This window comes from Macrotis lagotis, chromosome 1, assembly GCF_037893015.1.
Source record: "Macrotis lagotis isolate mMagLag1 chromosome 1, bilby.v1.9.chrom.fasta, whole genome shotgun sequence".
In the NCBI taxonomy this organism is placed as follows: domain Eukaryota; kingdom Metazoa; phylum Chordata; class Mammalia; order Peramelemorphia; family Peramelidae; genus Macrotis; species Macrotis lagotis.
This window is the reverse complement of record NC_133658.1, coordinates 858,895,773-858,911,625: the sequence shown is the minus strand read 5'-3', so window position 1 is coordinate 858,911,625 and position 15,853 is coordinate 858,895,773. Positions and strand designations below refer to the sequence as shown.

At 37.6% G+C, this 15,853-nt stretch overlaps 1 protein-coding gene across 14 annotated transcripts in view; it reads right to left on the bottom strand.

The window, feature by feature from the left end:
* PHC2 (polyhomeotic homolog 2) overlaps positions 1-15,853 on the bottom strand; it is a 145,837-nt gene that overhangs the window by 67,467 nt on the left and 62,517 nt on the right. For 3 of the 14 annotated variants that reach the window (XM_074217840.1, XM_074217841.1, XM_074217849.1), the window contains 2 exons: positions 8,404-8,486; positions 1,104-1,328 (listed from right to left, as the gene is read on the bottom strand). In XM_074217840.1, coding sequence (XP_074073941.1) covers positions 1,104-1,328; positions 8,404-8,442 — 264 coding nt within the window. In that variant the 5' untranslated portion in view covers positions 8,443-8,486. Of the gene's footprint in view, positions 1-1,103; positions 1,329-8,403; positions 8,487-8,601; positions 8,718-15,853 lie in introns of those variants that run through there. The other 11 variants (XM_074217851.1, XM_074217852.1, XM_074217854.1 and 8 more) reach the window with 6 other exon arrangements.

Below are 15,853 nucleotides of genomic sequence, written 5' to 3'. Positions count from 1 at the left end.
TCCACACACACACACAATCCCCAACCCTTTCCCTTTTCTTAGAATAGTTCTCCTTTCTCAATGTGAATGGCTAAGAAAAGACCTCTGGACAGTGAGGAAGAGCTGCCCTCTGACCTCATCCCACACAGCCTTTTCTCTGAGAAAAAGCAAAGCTCTAAGTTTTCTCCCTCCACCCCCAACACCCCAGAATCCTCACCCCCTCCTTCTTGATCTCTTGTCACTTACCTGCAGCTCTCCCCTGGCAAATACTGCCCCAAGATGGGCCTTGGCCTAAGTGGGCCTCTGACCTTAGCTCAGTCAAATTCCCAGGCTGAATTGCAGCCCTTAGGCACTGGGCCCTCCCTTCCCTAGAGGCCAGATAGGTCTTTTCTAGCTTCCTAGATTAGTTTCTGTGGCTGAAAACCTTTGAATTGAAGAATTTTCAGCTTCAGAGCCTGGACTCTGAAAAAGCAGGGCTAGGCAGAGACTCAGGCAGGGTTCAGTTTCTTATTGGGCTCTGCTCTTACAAATTTCCTTCGTTAAAGTTCAACTCTCCCTTTGCTCTCTTCCCTTTTCTCTTTGAGACCTTGTTTTCCACTGGGGATGATTTGTTAAGCTTAGCTGTCCTTAGCCAGACTCCTAGAAAAAGTCGGCGATACTTACTAAACTCAACTTACTTTCATTCATTTTGTAAACCTTGAAATATGTTGTCCAGTTGAGAGTGAATAACAAAATTTCTTAGTAGACTCAGCAGGTGATTTTATTCAGCAATAATATGCAGGATGTAAATAAGAGCAGAGCAGGTAGATGGGAGAGAAATGCAAGGTGGGAGTTTGAAAAGAGATGAACAGTTTAAGGGAAAAAGTAGAAGGGATACAAGGACAGAATGAAGGTAAATTCATTCACTAAAGGATTGTAAAGTCTATAAATCTGTAGTTATAATAGCCTAATCACTCCAAGACTCTTAAGCAGCAAATCCTGAATTTTAGAGGATTCCTATAGACTAATAATTTTGACTATAAATTTGACTATTAAGAAATAGTTTTCTAGATTCTACCTTTGGGGTCTTAAAACCTAGCCCTGGTGTCCAAGAAGGGTAAACACCCCCAAAATTTAAGGATTACCTGTACAGTCTGCCGGTCTGGAATTCCACTGTACACAGAAATCTGAGGCCCAGTTCCAGTAGAACGGTTTCCACCATTGCTGCTACTGCTGGTGCTGCTACTGACCCCACTGGCACTGCTGGCAATGGTGGCACTGATAGATGTGGGTGGGGCTGGCAGCTCATTCTCCATGGCCTGTAGGGTGACACAATCAGGGTATTCAGGAGACAGGTGGGCAAGCAAGAGCTGCAAAGAAAGAAGTAAACCTATAAGTATGAATTCAATTAGTTTCCATTAAACAAAATCTTTTATTAATTACCTATTACATGTAAGAGATTATGGTATATGCTAGATAAAAATTAAATAGTTCCTGACCTTAAAAAGCTTTCCTTCTTCTTGGGAGGCAATGGGTGAGGAGTGAGTGGGTGGGGAACTCCCTTGAGAATTTAAGATTGTCAGGTTTTCAAACAATTTCAGTTTTGTAGCAGAAAAATTGCAGAATATAGGTCTCTAATTAGAAGAAAGTCTCTCTAGAGTTGCCCTGGGTCTAGAGATGTAGGACAAGCCTTCTCAGGTCTAAGATAATTTTACATTGGGAAAAGGGTAAGACACAAATAGTGAAATAGAGTGGGCAGAGATTATGGAGCACCCTGACCTGCAAGGCACTGTGGAATAACAATGAATAGAGCCAGGAAATGTTACTTTTATCTCACAGGGTTGTTGTGAGGATTACATGAGCACAATGCCCAGCAAAGATGTAGTTATATCAATGTTATCTAAGTCCTTGCTCCCACTCCCATCAACACAGATCAGAAGGACCCAGGAATGCCCAGCTCTCCCAAGGATGGTTCTGAGAGCTCTCTTTGTTTTCCCTCACTCTGACCTGGCTTCTTTACTATGATTCCTCCTCCACTCCAGGCTACCCTTAGAGAGAACCTGAATTGGGGAGAATATTTAGTAGTTAGTCTAGGAGTTCTAAGCATAGAGATATGAAAACACAGAGGACAACAGTGACAAGTCACAGTAGCTGTCTATATTAGTTCAGTACATTATTGAACAAACAATATCTCTGAGAGGGAAGTACTATAGTTACTATTCTCCTTCCTTTACAGACATGGAAACTAAGGTTCCATAATTTGTCCATAGTAATAGAGTCAATGTCAGAGTCAAGGCAGAAACTCCCTCTTGTGCTGACTTCAAATACTGTTCTCTATCTCTCCTGCACCTTTCCCAGATACAGAAGCAAAAACTGGATTTGGGCTCAGAAAACTGGCTGTTCATCTAAATTCTATCAATTCCTTACTGAGGTTCTGGATTACCACTTGACCTCATGGGCTTCCAGTTTCCTCATGTGTAATGGTCTAAGAGAATGACCAGATAGTTTTAAGATCCCTACTAATCCAATCTAAATTAGTTTAACAAGGATTTATTAAATCAAAATGTGGGGCAGTCAGGTGGCACAGGTTTGGAGTCAGGAACACATGAGTTCAAATCCAGCCTCTGATATTTTCTACCTGTATAAGACCCTTAGCAAGACACTTAACCCTGTTTGCTTCAGTCTCCTCATTTGTAAAATGAGCTGGAGAAGGAAATGAAAAACTACTGCAATATCTTTGCCAAGAAAATCCCCAAAGGTCATAAAGAGTTGGATAACATGAAAATGACTAAACAACAAATCATACTGCTCATCAGGCACCTTTCTAGGTGCTGGGAATACAAAGACAAAAGAAAAAATAGTTTCTGCAGTCTAGAAGTTTACATTCTACTAAGAGTCTGAAATCTCACTTTGAGATTCTGTATTTCTGTGCTGGCACAGAAATGTAGAGTAAGGCAGTTGAACCCAAAGAGTGCTGCAAGATTCATGATGATCAAGAACCAGATAAGAAACACCAGGAGCAGTGAGGGAGAGCAGTAATAAGAGAGACAAAAAGGCTACACCTGGAGTTAGGAGAGACCTAGTACCTAATTCTGTCTGGACATTATTTAATACTTGTATAATAATGGGAAAATTAAAATATAACACTAGGCAAACCTCTTCTACTCCTTTTCTGTTTGTAAATTGGATTGCAAGGATCAAAAGAGATAATACATGCAATATTAAATTTTAAATCATTATACAAGTTGGTAATTTTTTACTGTGAGTTTACCTTAATCAACAATTATAACATATTTGTTTAAAGTTCAGAATCATTACCCAACATGCACCTTTCCACTCTACTAACAAAGAAAAATTGGAACAAACCAATCACAAAAAGTTGATGAACCCTGACAGTATATGCATCATTCCATACCCAGCCCTTAAACTATATTTCCTCCTTTTTTCTCTGGGATCAAGATTGGGCAATTAACTGACAATTACCAGTTCTCTCTCTCTCTCTCTCTCTCTCTCTCTCTCTCTCTCTCTCTCTCTGACATCTTTAATGGTAATCTTTATGACATATAACTGATTTTTTTCCCCTCAGGAATATTGAGGGAATTCAATAACATCATGTCCACTTTTTAAATGACCTACAATTTTAATCTTGGAAAAGTATGACATTCCAAGATATAAAATACCAAACCTAACAGAATCACCAGAAGACTACTGACATTAAAAAAAATTTTCCAGGGAGAACTTGGGAGACAATAAAAGCAGTATATAGTTTCCAAATACTATCCAGACCACATTTCCTCCTATTCAATTCCATACCAAAATTTCACCAGAGTCAATCCTAGGAGCAGTGGTGGAAACTGTAAAGAGAGAATTAGGTTTAAGGTAAGGAAAAAATGCTATCAGAACTATCCCAAAATGAAATAGGCTAACTCAGGAGGTAGTAGGCATTCCTCTCAAGGGAAGTATTCCAAGACTAGAGGATCATTTGAGAATATTAATAGCATTCTTTCTCAGGTATGGGATGATTATAAATGGTTATTGAGGTTTACTTCAACTCTGTGATTCTGAAGTAGGGTCAAATTCTAACTTAGCTATTTAATGTCTATGTGTCTTTGGGGAAATGCTGCTTCAATTTTTATGGGCCTCAATTTTCTCATATATAAAATGGAGAAATGGGACTAGAAGACTTCTAAAAAGTTCCTTTCAACTCCAGATCTATAATTCCAAAATTCCATGTGATTCATTCCCAACAAAGATGTTACCAAAATTGGAAATGAGGTTTTATGCCTCTCCCTGTCCCAGGATATTTTACCAGAGGTATCACTAAGCATTCAAAAAGTCAAATTGGCCAGCTTATAAACCCAATAAAAGATCTATGACTTATTTTGTAAATTTTTTCAGCATGTCCTACATGGTTTTTATGCAGTTTGTACCAGGCTTCTCCATTAGGCAGAACCCTAAAGAAAGTACATAAAGTACTCCTGTAAAGAGAAAAAGGTCAGCATAGTAGAATAGAGTCTCTGGACCTGAATTCAAACCCTTCTGTCATTTACTAATAACATGACCTTGAAAAGTTATGTCCCTTCTTTGGGCCTTCCTGATCTATAAAATGCAAAGGCTGGACTAAATGATCTCTAAGATCCTTTTCAGCTCTAATTCCTTTCTGAAGACTTTATTATGAATGGCAAGATAGAAGGGGGCATCTATTAGTTGGCCTGTAAAATATTTCTTTTTCCTTATCCATATGGGGGGTATGAATGTTTTGTCCACAGGACTCACACTTGATAAAAGTGAGGAATGAAACTTTTTTAAGTTCTTCCAAAACCTCCCACTTCCTAGAAATCTTTATTTCTTTTTGAATTGTGGCCTCTTGTAGATTTGTGAGGAAGCTATCCTTAAACCCTAAGATTCTACCTAGGCTCTCTAGACTCTATTATTAAAATGGGTACCTATAATTTTGAGGAATAGTTGAACTAACAGTGGTTTTCTAATATAATGGAATATTGTTGCACTGTAAGGAATGAGAAATGCAAGAAACACAGGAAAAAACAGAAAGAAGACATATGAAATGATGCAGAGCAAAGAAAGCAGATCCAAATTACGCCCAAAGGGCAATAAAAATGTGCGTCCCTTTTGATCCAGCAATATCACTACTGAAGAGATCATGAAAAAGGGTAAAAACATCACTTTGCACAAAAATATTCATAGCAGCTCTGTTTGTGGTAGCAAAGAATTGGAAATTGAGTGAATATCCATCAATTGGGGAATGGCTGAACAAATTGTGGTATATGTATGTCATGGAACCTATTGTTGTATTAGAAATTAGGAGGAATGGGAATTCAGAGAATCCTGGAGGGATTTGCATGAATTGATGCTGAGCAAGATTAGCAGAATCAGAAGAACATTGTATACCCTAACAGCAACATGGGGTTAATGATCAATCTTAATGGACTTGCTCATTTCATAAGTGCAACAATCAGAGACAATTCTAAGGTATCTGCAATGGAGAATACCATCTGTGTTCAGAGAAAGAACTGTGGAGTTTGAGCAAAGACCAAAGAATATTACCTTTAATTAAAAAAAAATCTTATGTAATTTTGCTATCTCTTATATTTTATTTTATTTTTCCTTAAGGATATGATTTCTCTCTCAACACATTCAATTTAGATCAATGTATAGCATGAAAACAATGTAAAGACTAATAGACTGGGGGCAGCTAGGTGGTGTAGTGGATAAAGCATCGGCCTTGGAGTCAAGAATACCTGGGTTCAAATCCGATCTCAGACACTTAATAATTACCTAGCTGTGTGGCCTTGGACACACCACTTAACCCCATTTGCCTTGCAAAAACCTAAAAAAAAAAGACTAATAGACTGCCTTCTGGGAGTCTGGGAGGGTGGGGGGAGGGAAGTGAGATTGGGGGGAAAAATTGTAAAATTCAATAATAAATAAATTTTAAAAAAAGAAAGCAGACTCAAGAAAAAATATACATAACTCAAAAGATAACAGCACAAAAAACAACTGAACTCTGAGTTAAATAATTTCAGTTCTAGAAAACTGATACTGAAACATCTTCCTTGAAGAAGAACAGTGAGATTGCAGAAGAGTAGAAAGGTAGGAGGATTTCATGTATACTGCTGAAATGAGTGCAGTATGGGTTTGGGACAGGAACAGCATTACAGAAAAATTATTTATGTTGTAAAAAATTAGGTGAATATATCAGGGGCCTGAGAGTAAAGTTCTTCTACGTATATATAGCATGTTGTACCTAATGCAAAAAAAGAGCCTTTTGATTGGCTGTCGAACAGGAACACATTATGCCTACAAAATTATTAATCCATTAAATCACTATTTCCTGGCTATGTTTCAGTTAGAAGCATGGTAGAAGCCTTACCATGTGGCTTTGGAGTCATGGCAATTCTGCTCCTGTTATGTCTGTTCCTTCCTGCTCTTAATTGAAGGTATATTGGAAACAGAATGGTCCTGTGAGGTTCTAAAAGTTGGAGGACCAGAGGTCCACTGACATCTGAGCTCAAAGTTGTCCCAAGGAGCAATCTCCAGGATCCCACCTAAAAGTGGATGAAGATAGTATCTTGTCCTTCAAGCATGGGACTGATTCATTTCATTATCTTAATGAGGCAAATACTTTGTAGCAGCTTGAGCCCACTCTCCAAAGGGACTGAAGTATTATAGGTTATGTGTGTGCTCCTCACTTTATGTTTCTAATTCTCTTCTTGCTATGTGAGTTGAGAAATGATTTCAAGAGGATTGAGAAGGGAAGAAAAGGTCTGCAACAGATGTTGTGGACAATAGGATACAGAATCAAATGAGGATGAGTAAAAAAGAATTGTCTTATTGCAATGAGGGCACAGTTGATATAAATTTGAAGCACATGTGAGAGACTTCTCTTCCCACACTCTTCAGTATCATGCGTTGGAGCAGGAAGTGGATTGTGGAAGTAATCCAAATTTGGGATTCAGTAAAGCATGATCAGTGACAGAAGAAGGAAGCAAGCATTTCAGGAATAAGGGCTAGGGTAAAGTTGAACTGAATGGTTCACTAGGAGAGATTGGAAAGGAAAGAAAGTCAGATCGGAGATGATGACCTGGCAAAGTACTGACAAGTATAGGGATTGAGAATTGTAGTGAGAATAGTGTAGAAGGAATAATAAATAGAGAGGAATGGAATTCTAGGATAAAGGAATTTCAGAGATCTCAGTTATAGAAGTGCTTGTGGGTGATGACAAGAGCAAAAATGACTATCCCTTTGTGTAGAATATTGCTATGAGATAGAACCTCACAAAAAACATAGGAATTGAAGAGAAATTAATAATCTCTTTCCCCCTTCTCTCTCTACAACATATACACACATATACATACATACATATATGTACATGTATGTGTGTTTATATACATGTAAAATTTTGTGCTTCCTTTTGTGTTAATATAGGAATTAAGATATAGAGGGAAATAAGAGCCAGGCATTAAGCTCTGAGAAAGAAAGATGATCTAAATAATGTTCACTAAGATCTGGATTAGGTGATATGAATTGGACAGAGTGAACATCAAAGAAAGACAAATTACTGAATGAAGGCAGGAAAGTACAATGGAAAGGAAAAGGAAATTAACTCCACTCCTAGGATCAGTGGGTGGGAGCCTAAGGAAAGGTGGTGAGAAAGAAGGTATAATTAAAACTGCAAAGGAGCACCAAGGATACAGGGCCTGGGTCTCAAGATCTAGAAGATGGGAGCATGAGAAGACAATTGATTCTAAAATTTCCTTACAGAGAAGGAATCCTAAAGGAAAAGGTGGGCCTACACAGTGCAAGGACAGTTGATGGGAGGGCTGAAGTGGAAAATGAAAGGAGCAAGTAATAGAGTTTGCAGAGCAGAATCTGCTCTTCTGGAGTCTGAGATTTGCTGAGGTTTACTGGAATGACTTCTTGGTTACCAGAGCACAATGTTGATTCATATTGAGCTTAACACCCCAATATTTTTCAAATGAACTAATTTTTTTAAATTAGCTAAGGTTGGCAAAATGCTGTACAAAAATTACCTCATTTGAACCTCACAAAAGCCTAGTGAGGCAAGTGATGTTATTATCCTGCTTTACAGATAAAGAAATTGAGACTTAAATTCTGTGGGTCACACAGCTTGACAATATCTGGGTTAGGATTTGAATCCAGGTTTCCCTAATTCCTAGTCTAGTATTCTTATGTACCACAAGATACTACTCACTTTGGAGCCCAAAAGTATGACTACATTGTTCCCTAATCAATGTCACCATTTGAAATTCATCCCAATATTTCTGGGCATTAAGAGCATTTTGGACTGGTCATCCAGTGTCTTACTACTCTCCTCCTCTCATGTTACCTACATATCTAACTAGACATCTATGTCTTTGCCAGTTGCTAATTAAAATGAACAATAGCCTCAGGCTGAGCACATACCTTGTGCTTCCTAGTTCTTCCTCCAAGACTGGCCCTCATCTTCGTTGTTCACATATTTCCTGGGTAACAAGAATCACAGAATCCTAGGATTTGACAGTTGGAAAAAACTTCATCAGTCATCTAGCCTAACCCATGCATGAAGGAATGCCCATTTTAGTGCATTCAACAAGTCTTTAGCTAGACTCTCAAGGAACTCACCACCACTCAAGGAAGGCTACTTCACATTTGGTCAGCTATCATTGTTAGAAGGTTTTCCCAATATCAAGCCTACACCATCCTCTGAGACTCCTTTGCATTGCTCCTGGTTCTAACCCCTGGGGCCAAAAAGAGTAAATATAATTCTTTCTCCATGAGACAATCCCTCCAAATTTACAAATACAGCTATCATTCATATCCTACCTGAGACTTCTTCTCTCCAGTTTAATCATGACCCTTTCCTTCAAATGACCCTCATATGTCATGAACTCAAGAACTTTCACCATTTTAACTGCCTTCCCCTGGATACTCTCCAACTTACCAATGACAAATTAAATTGTGTGTCCAGAGCCAAACAAAATAATAGAGATGAGATGTAACAATAGCAAAATACAGTGGGATTATCACTTTCCTGCTCCTGGAAGCAGATACTGACTCAATGTCATGGTTCAAGACAACATTAACATTTTTGTCTTTCATATTTCACTGCTAACTTCTAATGAGTTTGTGTAACTAAAATCCCTAAGATCCTTTTCAGAACAACTGCTATCTATCCATGCCTCTCTTATCTTGTACATGTGAAGTTAGCTGATTATTTTATATCCAGGTTCAGAATTTGTTTATCCCTTTTGAATTTCAGTTTATCAAATTCAGTCTAATGTTCATCTAACCAATTCTGAATCTGTCTGTGTTAGCAACAAATTGAAATTTCTCAATTTTGTTCACATGAAAAGCAGGACCTAATTACCATATTTCCCATGTATAAGACAAAGATTAATTTTGGGGCCCAAAATTTGAAAAAAAAGTATTACATAAAGTTATTGACCTCAAGTTTTATTCAATATGAAAGTCAAGGACTTCTGCTCATAGCTTTCAGGCTTCTTTTGGGCAAATCTGGTGTATGTACACATGCTTATGCTTAGTCCATTCTGTTTCATGAACTTGAAGCACCAACTGTTTTCTCCTTGGAAATCAGTTATGTCTTTTTCATCAGCAGTTCTAACCTTGTCCTGAACCATCTTGGTGGACACAGGAATTCCAATTGACTTTTGTTCATCAATCCATATGTTCAATTCCCTCTCTAAATCAGGCCATTTTGCTGACTTGCCTCTCATGGCCTTCTTCTATTGCGGTGAATTCAGTAGGGTTTCTTCTTCCCAGAGCCAGTCTTGGATTGTTTTCTCAGTAGGAGAAGTATCAAACTGACATTCAGCAGCACAATTTCCATTCACTTTTGCAAACTGGGATCACCTGGAACTTGAATTCAGCACTGTGCAAAATCTTTTCTGAGTCATTTCTGGGAACAACATGACAAAACATAACCTAATATACTGGTAACAAATGCGAAACAATGAGTGCAAAGACAACAAAGGTAATTATGTTCCATGATTCACAGTTAGCATCACCAGGTGAATACTCCTATTAAGAAGATGTACTCCTACATTAGGGAACTGCTTGAGATCACTGAAAATGCAGCACAAACATGAATGCAATGGACTATTACTGTGCCATAAGGAATGACAAATATGACAGAGAAGAATAGAAGATTTATATGATTTGATGCAGAGTAAAGGGAATAGAACCTAGAAAGCAGTATGTATGATAACTACCACCATATAATAGAAAGTACCACAAAAAAATCAAAGGTGAAAGCTGCAAAACTGCAAAGAACAAACACAATTCCAAGAAGAGCTATAAGAAGACACTTCCATGCTTTTCTTTACAGCAGTTAAGGTCCAGGGGTGTGGTGCACTGAATATATTTTAATACCTTTTCAAAGGATTGATTGATTTTCCTCTTTTTTTTCATTCCTTTTCTTTCTTTTTTTAATTTGCTATATGAGTTCTGGAGGGGACAAGGAAAGGGATACTGTAAAAAAAAATCCCAAATAAATATGTATTTTTAAAAGAAAATACAGCATAATTTCCTAAATGTGATGCTTATTTTTTCTTTTCCATTTTGAGCCCAGTTCATTGTCTCTCTGTAGTGTTTATACTAAATATATGTAACTGACAGCTGAAATCAAAGTTCTATCCCCCCTCCAAGCCAAAATTAAAGTTCTATCATTCCCCTCCAAGCCAAAATAAAAATTCTATTCACTCAACTTCAAGACATCATAGTCTGGGCAATAGGAATTCCTCATTCATTTGGTTTGTCCTGTGTGAACTGATCTCTTCTAGGTATAAGTGGACCTCATTAAAATGGGTTATTCTTATTATCCAACACATATGGATTCTAACATCTCAATATTTGAGGTGCTATATGAGGAAGTGGAAATGAAGTTTCAGAGGCAAATGCTGGGAAGAATTGCTAGACTACTCGGTACACACAGGCATTGGAGGTGGCCACATTTTTAAATCATTAGGAATTGATTTTCAAGACTTCTGCAAGGTGAGGGGCAAAGAGATAATTTACTATTTAAAACATAAAATATATGTATATATTCCAAAAAAGATAAATAAGGACCTAAGTTACTGTCACATATCCCTTTCTTATTTCAACACAACCTTTATGAGAGTGATCTAAGCATATATTGATGATATCCTTAAGGAAAATAAGAGAACATAAAATCCTTTATTCCCTTAATGTTTATTGAACTGAATAAATAATATTTATATAACAATGGTACATACATTATCTCATTTTAATTTCACAGAAACCCTATGCATTAAAGACTGGGAGCGTATATATAGTATTCTTCCCATTTTACACATGAAAAAGTTGAGATGCAGAGAAATAACTCTCCTGTAGTCATATAATTATTAAGCACTTGAAGACTTTGGTGAAGGGCTTTCCAGACTCCTCATCCAGTCCTCTTCCCACTGCATTACCAAGACAACCTCACAGACACCTGGCAGATATCAGTGATCAGTAGTATATAGCGGCAGGCATGGGAAATTGAAAGATGGCTGGAGTCACATGCTGGGGCAATCTGAAGATACCAAACCAAAGTGAACTGGTCCCTGGACAGAGAAAGTTTATGTTCTCAACATGCCACATTTGCCTACAAAACAGATTCAAGGTAATCTTGGGGAGAGAGTGAGACACCAGCAGCCAGTGATGCTGAAGCTGAGTCTTGCAGGGATCAGGGATTCCAAAAAGTGGAAGTGGAGCAGAGAGTGGAGAACTGAATTCTGATAGTGATAAATATGGAATTCTATACCTGGGTTTAAAAAATACACTGCGTAACTGACATCCAGCACTCAACATTTGCATTGTACCTAGATGAATCACCCTAATTTGCCTTCATACTAATCTTGGTAAGGTGGTTACTATATGTATTATTATACTCATTTTTAAAATAAGGAAATTTTTTTTTGCAAGGCAATGGTGTTAAGTGACTTGCCCAAGGTCACACAACAAGGTAATTATAAAGTGTCTGAGAACAAATTTGAACTCAGGTCCTCCTGACTTCAGGACTGGTTCTCTATCCATTGTGTAACCTAGCTGCCCTGAGTTTACATTCTTATTGCACAGTATCAGTATATAGATTAACAGGCTGTATAAATATAAAAGTTTAGTGCTGAAAACAAGGAAAGTGATTACATTGCTGTACTATTCCTTGGTCAAACTACATCTGGAACACCATCTTCGATTCTAGGCCTCTCATTTTAAGAAGGGCAATATTAAGTCCAGGGAAGCATCAAGAGAAAGGCAACAAGGATGAGAAAATTGGAAACCAGGCTCTATCAGAAGAAACTGAAGATATTTTAGATTTAGCAATGGGAAAAATGTGTTAAAATTGCATCTAGTTCTGGTCTCCCTGACCATCTTCCCTCTCTTCCAGTTAAATATAATATGTTTATAAGTAGCTAGTATAAAATAATTATGGTAGAAAAATAGATTGTAAATGAGAATCTAGAAGTTACTTACACATTGTCCCATACATTAAAGGAAAATAAGTTACTTGCCAGACTGTATCAGAAATGAACTAGAAGAATAACATTGAGACTTTATGCTAAATCAGGAGAATCCTACTAAGCCTTCGTGTAAGAGCCTTTCAGTCCTGCTGAGTGCCCATGTTCTATAAGCCTCAGCTAAGTTCCAGTCACAGTAAGTCCAGAAAAATACTACTTGTTGATAACTTTGAGATGATGTGAATGTTAATGAACAAAACCTAAAGTATTATTGATAACTTTGAGATTATCCTAAAGAACCCCAAACTGGCACAGATAAGAGCTGTCTGTCCCCCCAAAAAATCTTTATAAATATGAGACTCCAAACTCCTGTTCTTTCCAGACAAGAACCCCAAGAACTGGCCTTGCCTGCTGCATTTAATAATATTATAAATTAATTAGCAATTCAGGAAACATCATCACTATCTCAACTACATGAAAAGTGGTTAGGTTGAAGAGGATTTAGACATTTTACTAAGCTTCTAAGAATTAGGATCAATGGATGAATATTTCAAAGAAGTAGATTATAGCTCAATAATTTATTTATTGTACTTAAAGATTTTATTTGAGTTTTACAACCTTTTCCCTAATCTTACTTCCCATCCCTCCCATTCCCCACAGAAGGCAATTTGCCAGTCTTTACACTGTTTTCATGGTATACATTGATTCAAACTGAATGTGATGAGAGAAAAATCGTATCTTTAAGGAAGAAACATAAAGTATAAGAGACAGCAAAATCAGACAATAAGATATCAATTTTTTCCCAATAAATTAAAGGTATTAGTCCTTGATCTTTGTTCAAACTCCACAGTTCTTTCTCAGGACACAGATGGTATTCTCCATTGCAGACAGCCCCAAATTGTCCCTTATTGTTGCATTGATAGAATGATCGAGTCCATCAAGGTTGATCATCACCCCCATGTTGCTGTTAGGGTGTACAGTGTTTTTCTGGTTCTGCTCATCTCACTCAGCATCAGTTCATGCAAATCCCTCCAGGCTTCCCTGAATTCCCATCCCTCCTGGCTTTTAATAGGACAATGGTGTTCAATGACATACATATACAACAGTTTAGAGCTCAATAATTTAAAACTATCTAAAAAGGGAGTAGGTCATCTTGGTTGCAGTGAGTTCTCCTTAACTAAATGTCTTAAAGGATGACTGTGTACTTTAGGTTCAGGATTAGACTTTCTGAAGTCTCACCTAACTATGATTTTCTCATTCCTTCCCCCAAAGCATAAAATCTCTACAAATTTAACAAATCCCTAGAGTGTGTTGGGTCCTGTGATAGATCCTGTTTATACAAAGAAATAGAAGACATAGTGCTCACTTTCAATCAGTTTATAGTCTAGTCAGGCAAACAGGACATAAAAATTCCTCTTTCTTTCTTTCTTTCCTTTCTTTTTTCTTCCTTCCTTCCTTCCTTCCTTCCTTCCTTCCTTCCTTCCTTCCTTCCTTCCTTCCTTCCTTTCTGGTTTTTGCAAGGCAATGGGGTTAACTGGCTTATCCAAGGCCACACAACTAGGTAATTATTAAGTTTCTGAGGCCAGACTTGAACTCAGGTCCTCCTGACTCCAGGGCCAGTGCTCTATCCGCGCCACCTAGCCGCCCCTCTCTTGCCCTTTCTGCAACTTTTATATATTGCAGTCCATCACCTCCTACTGGATATTTCAATTTCCCTTTGATTCTAAGATAGTGTACTCTTTTTATAAAATTTTGCAATTTTTCCCTCCAATCTCTTTTGCCTCCCCCCCCCTTCATGGAAGGCAGTCTGATTGTCTTCATTGTTTCCATGCTATACATTGATCCAAATTGAATGTGTTGAGAAAAATCATATCCTTAAGGAAAAAATAAAATATAAGAGATAGCAAACTTACATAATACATAACTTTTTAAAAAATTAAAGGTGATAGTCTTTGGTCTTTGTTTAAACTCCACAGCTCTTTCTTTAGATACAGTTGGTATTCTCCATTGCAGATATCCTAAATTGTCCTTGATCATTGCACTGATGAACTGAGCAAGTCCATTAAGGTTGATCATCAACTCCATGTTGCTCTTATGGTATATAATATTATTCTGGTTCTGCTCATCTCACTCAGCATCAGTTAGGATGATATACTCTTAACCCTCCCAACATACATATATTCATTTTTCCCAATTAATAACTTTTATTTATAGTTTTTGTTCATAGACTGCAAAAGGCATAAGTAAAAATTATTAATGGGGGAAAAAAGGGGGATAAACAGTAAACAATCAAAATACTGCATCTGATGTTATCTTCAGAATGACAAGAGAAAGTAAGGAATACACTTTATAATGTACCTACCATGAAGAACTTTGGAAAGAATATGGCTAACAGTTTCATAATATAGATAGGCATGAATGGGGTAATTATTGTAGGGAACTCCACAAAGCATGAGAAATCTACTCAAAAATTTGAATATTGTGTATATCCTCTCCCTCCACCCCTCTTATAACAAAGGTTCAAGACCCAACTGACAAATACACAATGTCCAATAGGATCTCACAACATCATATAATTCCATGTCTTCCCTCCTAGTCTGTCATCTCAGTTTTTTTAGCTCCTCTCCCTGGTGAACAAACAGCAACTTCTTATTCATAAAACCATGAATTAGTTAAAACATTTATCAAGCACCTATTGTGCATCATGAATTCACTGGGGAAGATAAAAATATAAATAAGACACAGCTCCTACCTTCAAAAAATCAACAATCTACTAAGAGGGATTAATCATGTTTACAGATGAAGATTGTATGTACATAGGATAAATAAATGGTAGCGGGGAAAGAAGACTGAACTCTTCTGGCCTCTGCAGTTTGCCAGCTATGTGACCTTAAGCAAATCATTTCCTCTAAATTTATGTTAAAATGGGGGGCTAGACAGGTTCTTGCCAGGTCTAACATTCTGTGATTTTGTACTTCCAGTACTAAGTGCTCTCAGAAAATCTGGGACTAGTTATGGAGTGCACTGAATGCCAGACTCAAGAGCAAGAATTTTTTTTTTTTTAGCTAGACAATGGGGAGACACTGAAAATATCCAAACAGAGGAGTGAAGTAACAGGATACAAGCTGTACGGGGTGATTGATACAAGAACCAGAAGTCAGCCATACCTGGGCTCTATTCTGCTCCACTTCCCAAGCCACTACACATGTAAGTTCTTATTTTTCTATAATCTTTCCTTAGAGAAATACTAACTGGCATGCTGATTAGAACAGGCTCATTTGGTGATCTATTACAGGTCTTTGCTGACCAAAGAGCCCAGGTCCAGTGGCTGGAGAAATGTGGTTAAGGCTTCTCCCCATCCACTCCCCAGGTGCCACCAAGTCTAGGAAACACTAGGC